Raw genomic sequence first — 20996 nt, 5'->3', positions numbered from 1 at the left:
AAAATAGGCGCTGAAACTGCTGAAACTAAAACCTTTATCACTGTCATGGGATTCAAGGTCAAAATATGAAAATCAATTTTATTTCTATTAGTAGCCACAAACAACTAGAAATTGAAACTTAGGAAAATACCATTTACAGTACAACCAAAATTATCAAACATTTTGGGATAAATTTAACAAAATATGTCTAAAACATGAACGATGCAGAACATAAGTATAAGACTGAAAAGTGCAGAACATTACTGCGAACTGATCCTTAAAATTCTTGTGGGACTACAAATGACCTAGAGTAGTCAAAAGAATTTTTTTAAAAGAAGAATAAAGTTGAAATGTATACTGTCAGATTTTGTGACTTAATTTAAAGCTATACTGTAGTAATCAAGAAAGTGTTGTATATACACATCTAAGTCTTGAGACAGAATTGAAAGTCCAGAAATAAACCCATACATATATGGTTAATTGATTTTTGAAAACGATACTGAAGTAATTCAATGGGTTAGTGATAATTTTTCCAAAAAGCTGAAACTATCACTTGTGATAGTTTTCCAACCAAGTTTTTCAACACCATAATACTAGATATTGACAGGAAGAAGAATGAACATGATGCTATATGGAAAAAATAACTTAAAACGGAAACTAAAAAGTTTTATAAGAAAACAGGTGAAAATATTTGATGTAGGAAAAATATTTCTTATATGTCACCAAAAGCATGAACCACAAAAGAAAAAAATGATAAAGTGGTCTTTATCCAAATTTAAAACTTTAGCTCTTTAAAACATACCATTAAAAATTTAAAAATCCACAGTATGGTAGAAAATATTCACTATACATAAATCTGACAGGGGTTTTATCCAGAATATGTAAAGAACTTTTAAAATTTAATAACATTAAAACTGACCTGATTTTAATGAGCAAAAAAAATTGAACAAAAGACAATGGGAGAATGGCCATTTAGCACATGGGAAAAATGCTTGGTCATTCATTAGAAGAATGCAATTTTTAACTATAGTGAAATCTTACAAGCTCAACAGTGCTAAGTGAATTAAGAGGAACGCACATATATTGCTGGTGGGATGTAAAATTGTACATGCACCTTGTAAAACAAATTGGCAGTTTCTTAAAATGTTAGATATACACTTCCACTTGACAGAGCAATTCTATTTGTACACAGATAGTTTTAACAGCTTTATTCATTATACCCAAAGCTAGAAACAGTCCAGAATTCCATCGACAGGTGTGTGGATAAACAAAATTGTGTTTTATCCATGCAGTGGAATACTGCTCAACTATAGCAAAGAGTGAACTACTTACATACACAAAAATATGTATGAATCTAAAACTGAAATGTATGCTTATCAGAAGAAGTCAGACACAAAAAGGTACATTGAATATGATTCCATTTACACGTAAATGAAACTACAAAATACAAATCTAATATGTAGTGGAAAGAAAATCAGTGGATGCACCTGTGGTTCGGAGGATTTTCTAGAAAAGCACTAATGAATCTTTTTGAGGAGATAGAAATGTTCTATATATTGATGATGGTTACTCAAATATCTCTGTTTTTTTAAATTCAACAAAATTTACCCTTAAAATGAACACATTTAATTTTATGTAAATAATACCATGATAAAGGTATATGTGTGGGGGATCTGTCCTTTATTAGCAGAAAAATTCCTTTATAATTCATATGTACATCCTGTGAGGATTGATTATTTATTTAACTAGATATAAACTTAGCAGCTTGCTTTTAGCTTTTTGAAGTTATCTCTTTTAACTGTTATTTCAAATTGCAACATACAAGCTTTCACAAATATTTGGTCCTCAATAGGCTGGGAAGTAGATAGGGCAGGGGTCATCATTCTCTTACACATGAGCATATAGGCTTAGCAAGATTATTATATAATTTCGTTAAGATCACTTAGCTGACAAATAAATACTAAAGAATCTGGGTTTCAAAATAAGAGCTTCTGACTTGTAATCTCTCTCCAGTATGACACATTTCCCTTAAAAACATACTTTTGTTGGCTAGTCTGTCTGTCTGTCTGTCTCTACCCCTCCCTTTAAAAAAAACGAAAAAGACCCAGTTACTTTATTGCCATGTATTCTTGGTAAAATTTGGATTTCTTTTCAGGCTGAAGTTTTAAATATTGCTTCAGTGTCTTGTAATATTAAGCAGAAATATTCCTGGGCATTCATGAAGTGACCAGAAAGTAATGATATGTCTAGGGAATACATAAACTTTGTGCTTTTGGTTCCACAAAATAATTTGAACAGTTGCCAAGAAATTATGTAATTTGACTATTTTCAGAATCTTTAACATGCTAATTTAATTCCTTATGATAATTTTCAGATTAAATAAACTTGAAGATACTATCATACTAATTAAAGGAAAGATTGAAGAAGTTCATCTTCCTGTAGAAAAAGTGGATGTTATTATATCCGAGTGGATGGTAAGTGTTTGTAGAAAAAACTACTTTTACTGGTTTTAAAAAAAATCAATGAATAAGATAGCAGGTTTTCTGCATTTAATTATATTACTTATTCATAATCTTTTTAAAGAGAATAAATTAGCCTTTTTACTTTTAAAGTCATAATAAAGAATTACTGTATTATTTTTCTACTTTCTAAATTTTAGAGATGTAAATATATTTGCCTAAAAGCCTCCAAAGACTAGTAAGTACTTATTAGGACTGTTTTGTCAAAATTAACATGATGTTGCTTCTCTTATTATCATGCTGAATGTCTTCTTTCTGATCTGTTAGGCCATGTAATCAGTGTCCTTTATCACCTAAAATAGAATTTATTGGCATTGTTAATATACTAGAATTAAGATATGCTATATATCTTTATAATTTGCTTTTGAAATCATAAGTCAAGAGCAGAATATTTATTTAAAAATGTATGTAAAGTAAAATTAATGATATTTGATAACTGATTTGACTTATCAATATGCCAATTCAGTGAAGACAAGGTAGAGAGTATTTCTAGATAGACCAATTTTTTAACCATTTGGAAAATTTTATGCTTTTTTTTTTTGAAACTATATTTTCATTAAATGAATTCAAAAAATTTTGAAAATAATGTTTTGCTTTACAATTATCTAAAAATTTTGAATAAACATAGTAATAATTCTAGCAAAGTAGCTGGGCTTTCATGGAGCTTGTGAAATGTTCAGATTTAATGTAGTGTTAGGTTCCAATCTGGAGCCAGTTATAGTCACTGTTGTTGGCAGTTACTCTTTTGTAAATGAAACTGTTTTTTCAATGCTAGAGTTGGCTTTTAACAATTCTTAATATCATTATTATTCTCATACCAAAGAATTTGTATCAGCACTCCGATTTCTCTTATGAATTGAGTGAGAAGGTATGAATTTAGTTCTGTATAATTAAAAAACCAACATCTCTTTGAAGACTACAGAAAGGTGCTTTGGAGAAAGAACATTTGAGTCACTTACTTGGCAAACATTTAAAATAGTTTATACTAAATGTTGGTTGGCATCCTCATTTCTTTAGAGACTTATTTTTCTTGAAAATGTATTTTGAAAATTACTTGAATTAGACTATATAAGCAAACTAAAATACATACTTTACTAAACTTCCTGTCACCAAGTTGAACATTTTAAAACGAGTTGGATAGTTCTTGCCCTACTTAGCAGAAGTATACTTCTGGATATTGAAGTTCTAGTAAATGTATTTCAAAATCTGAAAAGTGATCTAGAAGTATTAATATGCAGTTCAAATCTTAGAGCCTGTTGGAATAATAATAAAAATTAGCTGGGGAGAGGAGTGAATTTAAGAGATTGTCACATTTATGATGTGAACTTTATTGAAAGGTATGCTGGTCTTGGGCTGCTTTGCCCTCAGATCCATTTTACAGCCTTCTGCTTTCTTCTGTGCTGAAGGATGGTTAAGTCTGCAGGCCACCTTTCCTAGGCTCCAGTGACAGCTGACTTCTACTCTGTTTGAGGAACCCAGTGGGAAACTAATGGGAGATTTAAGGAAGGGAGAAACCAGGGCATTTTTTTCACTTCTTTTCCTCTAGGGGTGTTGCTGGCAGAAGCGGTTTCTTTTGTGTCTCCAATTTCCACTGGACCCACGTTTCATAATTCCAGCATCTGTTGTGTGACCGTGGCCCTGGGCTCTTGTAGCAGTGCCTCTTTGTCTCTCTAGCCTAGGAATGGTAGTTCCTTCCTGGTGTTGCTAGTTCCACTTGTCTCACTCTCCTCTTGATGAATTCTCATACCTTTGTGTAATCAACTTCCTGCATTGATTTTTCTCTATTTTTATAGCGTATCGTAACACTTCTCCTAGTTACTCTAATTGACATAAAGGGCACATTTCGTTTTGGTGGATTGATCAGTTGTGATCTCTGCCTTTATCAAGAAGGCATTGTAACAGAAACAATACTGAGTCTCTGGAAACTGAGATGAAAGGAGTCAGTTGTTTGGAGCCAAGGTACTTTCAGAAACACTTCACTGAGGGAATCAAATCAGTGTCCAGGAGGTGAGAATTGAGAACTTTTATTTTTCCTCTTCACAAAGGTATAACTTAAGAGTTTGCATTATCTTACTGTCTGCCTTTCCTTGTGAGTGTCAGTGGAGTTGAAGTCTAGCAGATCATGTTAAATGAGTTAGGTGGAGCATTAGATACTGTCATTTATGACATTTATTTGGAAGCAACCAACTCTGGATGGCCTTATTTCTCTAATGAAATTTGCATTTAAGTAGGTTTGTGTTAAAAAATTTTAAGTTATCCTTGAGGATTGGCAATATCTTCTATAGTGTCTTCTAAGTCCTATAAATCCCCTCCTAACTTTGATACTGCCACTAGGATTTCTGAGCAGAGAAGCTGAAAAATTCCAATTACATAATTAAACAAGGAGCAGGTATGCTTTCTAAAATATATCCAACAGATTTCAGGCATTCCTACTTTGGCTGAAACAATGAGCAAGTGGTAAATGACTATTTTAAATCTATTTTAAAGCCACATTTTGAGGCACCAGCATTTTAAAATTAAAATACATTGCATAGAATCCTCTGTCTTTGATTTTTTTTTTTTACACACAACAATAAGGATACAAAAATCTAGAATAACCCAATTTTAAGCTATAGCATACATTTCTTTTCTCTTTTTAAAAGTATTTTCAATAAGGAAGGACTAAAAAAGGAATATACATTAAAGAATTGGATGCAGATGTTTAATGTACTTGTAATCCAGTATAGCAGTGTAGACATCATATATTACAGAGAAATACATCTGTTTTCTTCTACTATGGTTCACTAACTGTTCCATGGCTTAATCTAAATATGTTTTTGCCTTCAGCTGTTTATGCACTTTGCCTCTATTTTGGAAGATGTTCTTTAATAAGACTGTAATTTAAGCCAAATCATTACTGTTAGCATGTTATTTAATAAACTGTCACTTGCCTTGTAGATTTATGAATTTCTAGAGTTAGTTTTGCCTTTAATTTTAAATTTCTGTTTGATAAAATTGTTATCAATTAAATAGAAACAGTTAATCTCTGCAAGATGTTAATATTTATACCTATGAGTATCTGTTCTTATTTTTCACATTTTGCTCTACCAATAGAGCCATTCTTTATGACTATTCTGATTGCCTGCTAAAACTGTTCAAAGTAAGCATCTCTGATTCTTGTGGAGTTAAGCCAGATTGACTCATTTGGTTTTGCTGTTTTTTCCATCTGTGTTTTTCAGCATGACCTCTTTAGAAATATATAGATAAGATCCTGGCATTATAAAATATAATTGCCAGAGATGATTCTTTTTTTTTTTTTTTTGTACCTGACATCAGGACCATCAGCAAAATAACACATTAGGTAAACTTTGTATTTCATTGTTATGATCATTCATGATATACATTCAAATTGTCTAAAATCTGTTGTAATTTTTCTATCTAGGCTTGCTTTTCAAGATGTGACCTAAAATTTTTTCTTTACTCAAGTATCCTTGGATTTGTCCTTGAAACTTCAGAATTAACTTTCTCATCCCATCTTCACCAGCACAGGTGTATCTGTGTAATGTGCATGCACGCACATACCTATACCCACAAAACTGGGGTATCCTTTGTTCATCTTTAATACTCTTTATTATTGGTAAATAGCTTTTCAAGATTTTATAGTCTGTTTCACTTAGAAAGCCTGGCTTGTGATTTGCTTTACCAACAGTCCACAGACTAACCATGAAGCCCACTATAGGTCACATTTCAAACTGGTAGATGTTGAAATTTTTTGTTGTTTTTAATTTGGACTGGCAGTGAAGCCATGCCATTTCAGCCAACTGCCATGAGGTTAGGTGACCTTTCCTGATCTGTTTTCTTGCCTTAAGTGAAATACTAATAATTATATAAGTAGTTTAGTAAATTAGATAAGCTGAATTAATTAGTCAGGGACAGTATAGGAGATTAACAAGACAAATTTTCAATTATATAGGTGTATTTTTGCATTTCCTCTCTGATAAGAAATTTGCTTTTGACCCGAATTTAAGTATTTTTAAAAACTTTTATATTTTTCCTCTTTTATATATATTATTCCGAAAAATGTAAGCTAAGAAAGATTTTACATGTTTAGTATGTATTGCTTTGTTTACTTAAAATAATTTCTGAAATAATCTGATGTTATGTCCAGTGATTCAAGATAAATACTCCTTCCCAACTCTATATCTCCTGCTATTGTTTTCCTTTCATTTCTTATTCCTTGGTTATTTCATTAGAGAAAAAGACATCTTTTCACTGCAGCATTTCTTCGATTAAATAGATAAATAAATATCAATAATTTTCAAAATCAAAAGTAGATTATATAAAGTTCCATAAAATTAACAGTAAAAAAATATTATTTTGATGACAAAGATTACTGGTGCCTTAATGTCTTTTATTTCTATTTTTATAGTCATGTTTTCATTAGTATGTTTTTGGCTGAAGTAGTTTGCTCCTTAGCGAAAGATACTAATGATTGGTCAGAGCAAAATATGTGTTAACAAATTACCTTATTTTTCTTACTGTGTTTTATTTTCCCTGCTTGGCAGATTCCTATTAGTTCTGTAAGATTCATTTCAGACATCACCTCTACAAAGCTTTCTTTTTCTAACCCTTGATTACATATAAAAATCTTTTCCCTCTCTTTTGCACTTTAAGTTTCTATTACAGCTTTCACAGTGTATTATATTTAATTGTTCATGTTTCTTTTTCTATTCTCCCAATACGGAGAACCAGGATTTACTTGGAATAGCCAAGTCTATCACTGGGCTTAGCGTTGGTAAATGATAAGAGGACTTTCCCAGATGGAAATTCACTGGCCATAGACATGATTTTATTTATAATTTTCTGTGCAGAACACGGAGGTAGGGAGGGGTAGCATACGACAGGGTTCAGAATGTTGCTGTGAAGTCAAGACAACCTGATTTCTTGGTCCTGTTTTGTATGCCTAGGTTTGTTACCTTGGGCATGTTCCTGAGCCTCACTGTGCCTCAGTTTCCTTCTCTATAAAATGAAGATAACAGTAGTACCTACTTTATAGGGTTTTGTGAGGATGAAATGAATGAATACATGTAAATTTTTTAGAATGATTCCTGGCATATAAGATCTGGCATATAAAGTAATTAGCTTTCAGTTTTGTAAGTTGTAGAAAGTTTTAAGTATTCTGTAACTAGTGACTGAGTTGCTAGAGTAGGCTATTCAATAAATAAAAGTTAAAAATGATAATATGCACAAAGTAAAGAATATTAATACTTGGGGGAAGTACATTCTTAGGACTTCTCCCTCAGCTATGAGCTCTTTGTAAGAGCAGAAGACCCTCTGTTTCCGTGGCTAGCATTTTCTAATTGACCTGCCTATAATTAGTGCAAAGAGGTATGAAAATCACCTGATGGATGTGAATTATTTGGGTTGGGGATATTTTTAGTATTTTTTTTTAACATTGACTGAATTAAAATGTATAATGTGTATGTTTCAAGCAAAATTCTCAGTTTGCTACCCTGTAAACTATTTTTAGGCAATACTGATAATACCTAATTATTTTAGATAAAGTATAAAATACATATTTCACAGTAGTATTTTTGAGTACTATCAGTATAAACAGGTATATAATTATATGCTTGAACAATGAAAGGAAAATTTTGGTTTATAAGAATATTTTTTTCATAGATGTGCTGACATCTGAATTAAGAATAAGATGAAAACAGAATAAAAATGTAATTAAGAATAGGCTCCTTATATGTATAATTATTTCCATTTTATAATCTTTACATTTGTTCTCATCTGTGCTCTTAATCACTTCCCCAGCCTCTCCTTTATTTAATCTTAATAGCTGTTCAAATTAGAATTCAGATCACACTCTGCAGCCATGTTGTTTCTTACTCTAGCAAGGAGAATATTTTGTAAAAAGTATAGTAACATATTTTATTCAAATGTACATTATTTTTTTATATATATTTGAAACTAAATCTAAGTGAAAATATTTAGTTATTTAAGGAAAGTTGTTTATATTGAAACAACTATTTGTTACAAGTAAATTTTTGCTTTTTAAATATATTTTAAATATAGCTCTTTAATCAAATTTCTGGAAGTTGCCTTTGCCAAGAGATTTAGTGCATTGTGTAATTGATTTGATTGGATTTATTTGCTTTTTGTCCTCCATAATTCCCTTTGCCATATTGCATCTAGTTGTGCTTTTAAGTCTGATACGAATTGCTTTTTTAAATAATCATTTTGCTCAATAAGTTGTAAATTATTCTAATTATGAAGATAAAGGAGATAAGTTATTCAGGAATATGAATCAATTGCCCTTACAAAAATTTTTCATTATACCAGTGAGAGAACAGGAACTATTTATTTGTTAATTTCAAATTCTAAAATTGTATAGCAATATTTTTTCAGTAACACTATTTACTTCTACCTGAGAGTGAAAGTAAGCTCCTAAAATTTAATAGTTTGCATTTGCAGACAGATGGGCATTTATTACAAACACAGTTCGATTCTCTTATGTAACTCAGTTGGTTCTATTGTAATTATTATAATTACTATAAGGTGGTTCTACTTACGAATTATCCATGGATAGATATTTGATTCTGAAGCCTTGAGTAATCATATAAATGCCACCAATTTATAATAAATAATACTTGTTCCTGTGCTCTCCAACTTGGAGTTAGGGAACCCCCATTTATCTAACTTGATAAATAACAAGTTAGATACGGTGTGAAGATCTGGGAGGGGAAAGACAATATTTATGGAATAGAATACAAAATTGTCACAAATTTTTAAGATAAAACATTAGCCTTCATAACTTTTTCAGCCCTTACTGGGCTGATTTTAATAAGTTGCTCCCTAATTCCTTGGGTGTTCCAATTCATTCTCTGTAGCTCTTAGAAGTACTTCAGGACAAGTTTAGGAAGCCATGATTTACATTTTCTTTTCAGCTGATTTAAAGGGCTTGTGAAGACAATTGTCCTCTTAGTTTTTCCTCCCTTTTTTATATGTTATATTATTTTGATAGATTCTCCAAATTTGCAATATTTAGGTGGCAGGACTCTGAAGTCATTATTAAATTTGGTGAAATGAAAATTTTAGGACTGGCATTAGTTTATCTGTTCTAATGAATGACTTCCTTGACCTGTTCTTGAAAGATTACTTATTTTGAGTATGTTTTTCAATAGTGATGATACATTGATTTGGTATATTCCATTTCACTGTCTTCCCTTTATCCCTTTTTAATACTAGAGTATTTATTTGGGGAGTACCCAATTTAAAGTTAGGAGTACAGCTTTGAAGTTGAATGACTATTAGGCTAACTGACCTTTTCAGGATTTCAGTATTCACCTTATTTTTAATAATTTGTGCTTCCACCCAGTAAAAGTAAGTGACCAAAAATAAATCCAAAGCTTAACCTATTCCTTGTCATTAGCAAATTACATATGATCTGTCTTGATCCGTTTTGCTAAGGGTTAGTAATTTATTACTCTTTTCAAAGAACCCAGATTTTGGCTTTGTGACTTTTTTTCTATCATACATTTGTTTCTGTTGTATTGATTTCTGATTTTATCTTTATTATTTCCTTCTTTTTTAGTGGTTGATTTCTTTTTACTAGCTTCTTCAAATCAAAGCTTAGATCATTGATTTTCAGCTTTTTTCCCAAATGTTTTGAAATTGAGGTTAATTTTTCTAAGTACTGATTTAGTTGAATTTCATATTCAAGTGATTTTTAAAAATAATTCTAAGTATTATCCTTTATGCTGTTATTAAAAGAGAAAAACCTAACTACTGCCATATTTTAGAATCTACCATTAAAAAAACAAGGCATTGGCACTTCTGCTGTCCGCATTAAGGCTAACTAGGTGTTCTAAGGTCCCTCTTACAGAATCACTAAACCCTGAAGCACACACATTTTATGTATTTTGTCTTATTATGGATGTCAGTTTTGCTGTTATTTCTGCTTTCCTTGATCAGTTCTATTGTGACTTTTTATTTTTAGAAGAGAAAACACAATTTTATTATTAAATAATCTTTACACCAGAATCTGATGCACATATCAGGCAATTCTATAAGAGATTACAAAAAAAGAAAGAAATCTCACCTTTTTACATAGCCAAGCAGATACAACCATTACATGTGGGTTCTCAAGATAAAAATAGTATTGTGACTTTTTAATTGCTAATTTTTGCTCAATTTTTTTATGTAACTGGGGATGGAAATTCTGGAGTGCAATGTATAAGAATTTAAAAGACAACACATATCCAAATATTAAGAAATGTTTAAGAATTAAGAGCCCTGCCATTTAATATGCTTGTAGCTTGTTTTGGCATTCTCTTTTGTGGCTTTTTTCTTAATTTCTTTTGCTTATTATTCTTTTTGGGATTTTGATTTTTTTATTATTTTTCTGAAAGAGTTCCTTATTTACTCTAGTTACCAATCTGTTACTAAGGCTCTTCTTATATCTTCTGCTTCTCCTTGTTTCTGGACACATAATGGAATTTAATTCTTTGTGCCCTTTGAAGTTCCATGTGACTCTATGACATGCCTGACTCCCTGAGTAATTATAATAAGCAACACCTCTTGTCAGCCTGTGATACCAGAAATAAATCATTTTCTGTTTTAAGCGATGATTTCGTTGTTGTTTGTTAATGCAGGACAACCTAGCTTGTCTTGACAGATATATAATTCTTTATCACTTGTGTTTGTTGGCAGTGTGTGGCTTGTCATTTAATCATTTTTTGGTGTGATTTGATGAATAGACATTCCTAATTTTTAGTGTATCAAATTTATCAAACTTCCTTTATGGTTTGAGTTTTTTGTATCTGTTTAATAAATCTTTCTAGAATTGCTATTATATACTTATTAGACTTCTCCATCTTCCATGCCTCTTAACCTCCTTCATATTTTATAATGTTTTGCTTTCTGGGCTGCACTCTGGATAATTTTTTCATTTCAGTCCACCAACTCACTAATTTTTTTCTGAAATTACTTCTAATGATCTGTTAAACTCATCCATTGAGGTTTTTGTTTCAATTTTTAAATATTTTTCTTTTAGGAATTCTCTTCAGTTCTTTTAAAACTTTTCTTGTTTGCTTGTTACTATTTTCAAGCCTCTTTTAATTTTATGAATTGTAAACATATTTATTTTATCTTTTGTGATTTTTAATTACAGTATCTGACATTTTTCCAGGTCTGCTTTTGCTAACTATTGTTTCTGTTGCTCTCATGGTGCTTACTCTTGTTTATTTGAGTGTTTAGTTGAGTTTGATGTTATACTGTATATTTTCCAAGGAACTTTATCTATAGAAAATTCTTTGATGCCTGAATTTTACCTCAAGTAATATGCATTTGCTTTTGCCATGTACTTGGGATAATTACAAATGCAGAAGCACTGTATTTATTTTTAATACTATAAAACTACTAGGGAAAATTTCCAATGTAAAAAGTATTGAGTGAATGTTTCAATGAACCTCATGTACCCATCACCCAACTTAACATTACCAATACTTTGCCATTTTTGTTTTATCTGTCTCCACACTATTACACTTCTTTTTGCTATCTCTAACTGATAAGGACTTTTAAAAATATATATTCATTATACTATTGTTGAGCCTAACAATGTAGCCACAATTTCATATTACATAAAAAATTCCTTAATATCTAGCCTGTGTTCACATTTCCCTAATTATTTCTTGAATTTTGTTTTTTTACTTTTGATTTGTTTAACCTGTATCTGAGTTATGTCCATATATTGCATTTGATTAATTTGTTTCATAAATCTTAAGTTTTTTATTTTGAGATATTTGTGGATTATCACATGCAATTGTAAGAAACAATACAGAGAGGTCACTTATACTTTTTTTATTTTATTAGTTTTAGGTGTACAAAACAACATAGTGATTAGACATTTACACACCTCACAAAGTGATAACCCCAACAAGTCTACTACCCATCTGAAACCGTACATAGTTATTACAACATCATTGACTATATTCCCTATATTGTATTTTATATTCCATGACTATGTATATTTTTAAATTATAGTTGACATTCAGTATTATTTTATATTAGTTTCATGTTTACAATGTAGTGGTTAGGCATTTATATAATTTGTGAAGTGATTCCCCCGATAAGTCTAGTAGCCATCTGACACTATTTGTACATAGTTTTTACAATAAAATTGACTATATTTCCCATACTGTATTTCACATTCCCGTGATTACTTTGTAACTACCAATTTGTACTTCCTAATCGCTTCACCTTTCTTACCCACCCCCCCAATCCTCTTCCCTTCTAGCAACCATCAGTTTGTTCTCTGTATCTGTGAGTCTATTTCTGTTTTGTTTGTTCATTTATTCTGTTCTTTAGATTCCACACATAAGCAAGATCATATGGTATTTGTCTTTCTCAGTCTGACTTCTTTCACTTAGCATAATACTCCCTAGGTCAATCCATATTGTTGCAAATGGTAAAATTTCATTTCTTTTAATAGCAGAACAATACTCCATTGCATAAATATACCACAGTTTCTTTATCCAATCATCTATTGATGGGCACAATATATATGAGTTGTGTCCGTATCTTGGCTATTGTGAATAGTACTGCAGTAAACATAGGGATGCATGTATCTTTTCAAATTAGTGTTTTGGATTTCTTTGGATAAATACCCAGGAGTAGAATTGCTGTGTCATTTTTAATTTTTTGAGGAGCCTCCACACTGCCTTTCATAATGGCTGCACCAATCTGCAATCCCATCAACAGTGCACAGGAGTTCTCTTTTCTCCACATCCTCGCCAACACTTGTTGCTTATTGCTTTACCGATGATAGCCATTCTGATAGGTGTGAGGTGGTATCTCACTGTGGTTTTTATTTGCATTTCTCTGATGATTTCTGCTGTTGAGCATCTTTTCATATGTCTGTTGGCCATCTGTATATTCTCTTTGGAGAAATGTCTATTCAGGTCCTCTGCTCATTTTTTAATTGGATTGTTTGTTTTTTTGATGTTGAATTGTATGAGTTTGTTATAAATTTTTGATATTAACCCCTGATCAGATGTATCTATGGCAAATATCTTCTCCCATTCAGGAGGATATCTTTTCATTTTGTTGATGGTTTCATTTGCTGTGAAAAAACTTTTTAGTTTGTTACAGTCCCATTTGTTTATTTTTTTCTTTTGTTTCCCTTGCCCGAAGAGCTATATCAGTGAAAATATTACTAAGGGTAATGTCTGAGAGTTTACTTCTTATATTTTCTTCTAGGTGTTTTATGGTTTTGGGTCTTACATTTAAGTATTCCATTTTGAGTTTGTTCTTATATATGGCATATAAAGGTCATCCAGTTTAATTTTTTTGCATGTATATTTGTCCAGTTTTCCCAGCACCATTTATTGAATAGACTGTCTTTACCCCAATGTATATTTTTGCTTCGTTGTCATAGATTAAATGACCATTTAGGCATGGGTTTATTTCTGGGCTCTCTATTCTGTTCCATTGATCTGTATGTCTATTTTTATGCCAATACCATGCTGTTTTGATCATTATGGCCTTGTAGTATGATTTGATATGAGGTAAAATGATTCCTCCAGTTTTGTTCTTTTTTTCTCAGGATTGCCATGGCTATACAGGGTCTCTTGTAGTTGCATATAAATTTTTGGATTATTTGTTCTAGTTCTTTGAAAAATGCCATTGGTATTTTGATAGGGATTGTGTTGAATCTATAGATTGTTTGGGTAATATGACATTTGAACTATATTCTTCCTATCCATGAGCATGGTATATGTTTTCATTTATTTGTATTTTCTTTAATTTCTCTTTTCAATGTCTTATGCTTAGTACAGGTCTTTTACTTCCTTGGTTAAATTTATTACTATTTTTTTTATGCAATTGTAAATGGGATTTTTTTCTTAATTTTTCTTTCTGATAGTTTGTTCCCTTTTACTTTTACCCAATTTCTTTTTTTTTACCCAATTTACTTTTACCCAATTGGATAGATACCCAATTTCTATCAATGATAATATCTTTAACAATTATCCTGCAGTAGTATCACCCAGATACTAATATTGATGCCATTGAGATACAGAACAGTTCCATTTCTACATGGAGCCTACCTGTTGCCCTTTTATGTGCACACCCATCTCTCTCTTCCAGTCTTCCGTCTTGACTTCTGGCAACCACTATTCTGTTCTCAATTTCTATAATTTTGTCATTTCAAGAATGTGTATAAATGGAACCATGCAGTATGTGACCTTTGGGATTGACTTTTTTCACTTAGCGTAATTCCATGAAGATTCACCCAAATTATGGCTTACGTCAATGATATTTTTCCTTATTTCTGAGTGGTATTTCATGATATGGGTGTGCCATAGTTGGTTTAACCATTTGACTGTTGAAGGATATCCACTTTGGGGCTATTAGATAAAGCTATATGAACATTTGTATATAGATTTTTTGCGTGAACGTAAGTTTTTATTTCTTTCAGATAAATGCCAACGAGTACTATTGCTAGTCATATGGTAATTGTATGTTTAATTCTATAAGAAACTGCCAAATTATTTTCCAGAGAGGCTGTGCCATTTTACATTCCTACCAGCAATGTATGAGTGATCCAGTTTCTCCATATCCTTGCCTACATTTCATATTTCACTATTTTTTATTTAAGCCATTCTGATAACCCTGTATCCCTGAAAATAAGACCTAGCCAGACCATGAGCTCTAATGTGTCTTTTGAAGCAAAAATTAATATAAGACTGGGTCTTCTTTTACTATAATATAAGATCCGGTCATAACACAACACGACACGACACAACACAACACAACACAACACAACACAACACAAACCTATCGGGTCTTACATTAATTTTTGCTCCAAAAGATGCATTAGAGTAGATGGTCCGGCTAGGTCTTATTTTCGGGGAAACATGGTAGATGTGTAATGATATATCATTGTGGTTTCAATTTACATTTCCCTAATGTCTAATGATGTTAAACATCTTTTCATATGCTTCTTTACCATCTGTACCTCCTCTTCAGTGAAATGTCTTTTTATGTCTTTTGTTCATTTTCTAATTAGCTTGTTTTTTCACTACTGAGTTTGATAATTCTATTTACTAGGTCTCTATTGGATCTGTGGTTTGCAAATATTTTCTCCAACTATGTAGCTTGTCCCCTTCATAGGGTCTTTTCAGAGCAAAAGTTCTTAATACTGATGAGGTCCAATTTGCTGATTTTTATGGGTAATGCTTTTGGTATCAAGTCTAAAATCTCTTAAGCTATATGTTCACCTCCCTCCCTTTTTTTTTTCTTGCCATTCTTTGAAGAAACTGAGTCATTTGTCTTGTAGAATTTTCAATATTCTGCCGTGTGATGATTGCATCCTCATGTCATTTAATGTGTGTTTTTCTATCCCTTGTATTTCTTGTAAACTGGAAATACAAGGTTCATAAATAGAGGCTTAATAAATGTAAGCATTTCCCGCTTCCCCCTGCCCCCGAATACTTCATGTGGGGTGGTGGTGGTTAGTTTCTATTGCATTGAGTCTCAGGCTTCTTAGTGTCTAGCTTTCTCTGTTATATTGAGATTGATCAATGGCTTTTGGAATTGTCAGCCTAATCTATTCATTGCAAAGATCCCTCTCATCCTTTGACCTAAAGGTTTTAGAAGCCATTGAAAATGGTGTCTTAGATTCATTATTTCATTAGTAGTTATAAAACTGTGATATTCTAATTGTACCGTTTATTCTATATTTATTAGCTGAAATTATTTGTAAGTACTTTCGTCAAATATTTGGTTATGAAATATATATAGGAAAAATAGGATAAATGCTTATTATTTTATTTGCCATTTTCAGAATTGTGAATTGTTTTTATAGCATTTTCTGAAGGGATTTTTAAATTTGTTTTTAGTGTCATTATCAACTCATGTATTTTTAATATGTTTGATGTGTTTTGAATCATTGTTATTTTAATTTTTTTTTTTTTTAATATTTTATTGGGGAAGGGGAACAGGACTTTATTGGTGAACAGTGTGTACTTCCAGGACTTTTTTCCAAGTCAAGTTGTTGTCCTTTCAATCTTAGCCGTGGAAGGTGCCGTTCAGCTTCAAATTGTTGTCCTTTCAGTCATAGTTGTGGAGGGCGCAGCTCAGCTCCGGGTCCAGTTGCTGTTGCTAGTTGCAGGGGGTGCAGCCCACCATCCCTTGCGGGAGTGGAACTGGCAACCTTGTGGTTGAGAGGACTCATTCCAACCAACTGAGCCATCCGGGAGCTCAGCGGCAGCTCAGCTCAAGGTGCCCTGTTCAATCTTAGTTGCAGGGGGTGAAGCCCACCATCCCTCGCAGGACTCGAGGAATTGAACTGGCAACCTTGTGGTTGAGAGCCCACTGGCCCATGTGGGAATCGAACCGGCAGCCTTCGGAGTTAGGAGCACGGATCCCCAACTGCCCGAGCCACCGGACCGGCCCTGTCATTATAATTTTTGATGTTCAGGTCGGCCCATTTTTGGCTAATGGTAAACATTTGAACTTGCCTCTTAATGTCCCTGTAACAAATCCCAGTGGTTCTTATATATTACATATAATGAAAAACAGAAAATATAAAATAAGTATGTTTATGATTCAGATTTTACTTCCTGGTACTATAAAGCATTTTATAGTCATTTTGTACTGCCTAAGCTTGGAATTAAAGAATCGTGGTTCTTTCATTGGAAAACAGTATGTAGAGATCACAGTCTGGGTTATAGGAGTGTTTATTGCTACCAGACTGTCATTGCTTATATGTTTTCTTAATGGACAGATATACCTTTTTTTTTAATATTAAAAAATCATGAATTTACACTGATATTTTCAATTTAAGATTATAGAGTTTTTTATTTTTCTCTGGTCATGTAACCAACTAAACATGCAGTTAGATTTGTTTCCTTTATCTTCAATTTGGGGGGATTACTTCTTTGTCCTTTTTTAGGTCAATTTTGTGTTTTAATTGTGAAAAAAAAATTATGTGATTCCATTCCTTCTGTCCCTCAGTGAATAGATGATGCTTTTTTTTTTTTTTTTTGGTTTTGGTTTATTTTTAAAATATCAGATATGTATATATTTATATTTTTACCCTTGTGTTAATGCAGTTAGCATACTCTACACATTGCTTTGTATCTGGCATTTTTAAATTTAAAATGATATCTTAGCGATCACTCTATATCAATCATTATATAAAGATACTCCTCGATCCTTTCTGTGGCTGTATAATACTCTATTGTATATGTAAATGTAATAAATACAACACTCATTTAAATTTCTTCCATTCGTTTGCTATTGCAGATAATACTATATTTATATTTATATTTATATTTATATTTATATTTATAGTATTCCTACGTCTAGGAATGCATGTGTCATTTCATTTTGCATTCCTAGAGGTGCAGTTAATGGGCCAAGGGGCCAATCCATGTTTAGTATTGCTAGTTATTGCCAAATTCTCAATATTCATTCTGCTTTCTTACTAATATAGTGGTATGAGACTACCTGTTTTTGTATGGTCGTTCCAACAGATTATGTTGCAGAATCACTTTTAAATGATTGTGTTGAAGTTTTGTCTGCCACTAGGCATTGTGAATTAGGGTTGTAAATTTATATGAGGCCTGGCTTATGTTAATTATTGGAGGTGGGGTGGGGAGGAAGTGTGTGTTTGACCACTCAGCACCAAGGTTCTAAACTGAGTTGGCTAGGAGGGGGAGGTTTGGCAGCAAATGAGATTTTAAATTCACATTTGCTCTGTAGATACCTTTTGTTGTCTCTCTTTTGTTATTTGGGACAATTTCCTCACATTAGATGACTCCGTGGGTTTTGTTACCTGTTTTCCCATGTTCATTAACTAGATTTAGCCAATGCTCTAAAGGTGAAAACCAGCTTACTGATGCATCTAATAAGATGTACTTTTTAAAAAAATTCTTCTAGCAAATTTTTGTACTTAGAGGATCATTAGTTCCTAAAATGCAGTTGCTGGAAATGGAATGAGATCCTGTTCTTTAAGTTCTGAATCATACTGTTAATAGAGTTCATCCCTTCTACAACGTCAAAAATCTATACTTTTTAAGTATTATAGAGTCACTCATATGTGCACCTTAACATAATTTTCTTAAACAAGTATTAGCTAATAATTATATTTTTAAGAGTAGAGTATCTAGTTATAATTAATGATTTTTTTTCCAACCACTTTGGGGTTGGGAATATTGTTTTAGAAATACACATGCTTGGGAGACAATGAGGAAAAACTGAGGGTTGCTAGATGGGCGGGGGGAGTGGGGGGTGGGGGGGAGGGTGAGGGGATTGGAGGGCAGTCGGTGACCACAGGATGGCCACGGGGTTTGAAAATTAATCTGGGGAACGTAATTTGGTGGTTACCAGAGCGTAAGGGGGTTGGGGGGTGGGGGATGAGGGTGAGGGGGATCAAGTGTACGGTGATGGAGGGGGAGCTGGCTCTGGGTGGTGAACACACAGTGTGATTTATGGAAGATGTGATTCAGAATTGCACAACTGAAATCTATGTAATTCTACTAACAATTGTCACCCCAATAAATTAAAAAATAAATAAATAAATAAATAAATAAATAAAAAGAAAAAAAAGAAATACACATGCATCCTCTACCCTCTTCCTTGGAAACTGATTCTGTAAGTCTGGGGTAAGGCCCACCTGTGCATTTGGAAAGATTTTGAGATGACTTACTTTTTCCTTTGATAGAGTTGCTGATCGCACTGTTTGCTGCAGTTTGAGGAAAAGAGCCAATTTAACTCTCAGTCTTTTGTTGATTAAGTGAGAGTGCCATCTAGTGGAGGAATACTTTTAAACTCATCAAAGTTTTTCAAACTATGCAGAGGAAATTAGCTCTTGTGCTGAGTATGTCTCTACAAATCCACAAAACGGAAAAGGGAGAACTGTATGTTGTATGAGACGAGGAGGGAAGTAGTCCTGCAGGACAGTAAAAGCACATAATAGGTGCTAAGTAAGTGTTAATTATCACCATTCTCATTCTTGCGTGGAAGGTGGTGATCAAGTGAAATAATAATGAAATAGCTGCTGTGACAAATAGCTGCTCTGTGATGTACATGTAAAATTTTATTATTGTGTTTTGACTAAGTAATATTACGTAGAAGTTACAGATTTTATCCCTCCCTTGTCTTTACACTACCACTTAGGACCTACCCTGAACCACCAACAAAATCATTTAACGGTTTCTAATGTATTCTTCCTGAAATATTTTAATCTGTTAGAAACATGTATGTATATTCCCACCTGTTGGGACATTCATTCATTTAACAAATATTTGTGGCTGTTATGTGCCAGGCACTGTTGTAGGCAGGATAAAGCAATGAACAAAACATTACAAACCCCACCCTTGTATTTAGTGTGGCATAAGCATATTCTACATGTCGGTCTGTACCTTGCTTTCTCCACCACTCTTAAAACTAAATTTCCCTTTATGACCGCTATTGCTACATCCCACAATTTTTTAATCCAATTCAAAACACTATCCTAGTGCTTTCTGCTTTTATTCATAAATTATTTAGAAGTATGTTGTTTAATTTCTGAGTGTTTGGAAAATTTTTAGATATCTTTTTTTTTTTTTAAAGTTTATTGGGGTGACAATTGTTAGTAAAGTTACATAGATTTCAGGTGTACAATTCTGTATTACATAATCTGTAAATCCCATTGTGTGTTTACTACCCAGAGTCAGTTCTCCTTCCATCATCATGTATTTGTAGATATCTTTTTGTTACTGATTTCTAGTTTGATTTAGTTGATATCAAGGGCCATACTGTGTGTTATCATTCCATTAAATTTCTTCAGACTTGTTTTATGGCTCAGCTAATGGTCCATTTTGCTGAATGTTCCACATTCTTTTAGAATAGAGTGTTATATAATTATCGGTTGGGTCAAGTTGGTTGATAGTATCATTTAGTCTTTTAAATCTTTATTAGTTTAAGTCTACTTATTTTATTGCGTGCTAAAAGGATAATACTCATTTTCTACCTAAAGTTCAGGAATTGTTTTCAGTTCTGTCATTTATTGCTTCGGATATTTTTATGTGTGTTTTAGGTGTATACACGTTAGGATTATTATGTATTCTTGATAAAGTTTGGCCTCTTTATCATTATGAAGTATTGTTTTTTTCCCCTGATAATATTTTTAGTCCTTTTGTCTATTATTTTTCTAATTAATTGTATATTATTCCAAACATGTTCTAAACATTTATAAATAAATATGAATGTATGTTCTATTTACTTTTACCCAAATTATTGCATATTGTATAGTCATGTAATTTAATAACCTTTTTTACATAATTACTTTTAAAACTCATGTAACTTTATTATCTTATTTGTGATAAAGTTGTTAGCATTAGCACATTTAAGATGAAAGAGTCAAGTGATAGACTCGGAAATCACTGAAAAATCTTTGCAATTTAGGTATTCAATATCTAAGGCTATTATAAATTTAACAGTGAAATAAATAGAGGTTACTTTACT

General features: G+C 32.2%; 1 protein-coding gene across 1 annotated transcript in view; it reads left to right on the top strand.

Annotated features, from left to right (window-relative positions):
• The window catches only part of PRMT3 (protein arginine methyltransferase 3), a 121370-nt gene that overhangs the window by 34953 nt on the left and 65421 nt on the right, over positions 1-20996 (top strand). The window contains exon 10 of the mRNA XM_033118962.1: positions 2354-2453. Within this exon, the coding sequence (XP_032974853.1) occupies positions 2354-2453 (100 nt within the window). The remainder of the gene's footprint in view (positions 1-2353; positions 2454-20996) is intronic.

Source organism: Rhinolophus ferrumequinum, chromosome 11 (genome assembly GCF_004115265.2).
Source record: "Rhinolophus ferrumequinum isolate MPI-CBG mRhiFer1 chromosome 11, mRhiFer1_v1.p, whole genome shotgun sequence".
Classification (NCBI taxonomy): Eukaryota; Metazoa; Chordata; class Mammalia; order Chiroptera; family Rhinolophidae; genus Rhinolophus; species Rhinolophus ferrumequinum.
Note: the sequence above shows the minus strand (reverse complement) of the source record. Positions and strands in the feature narration are given on the sequence as shown.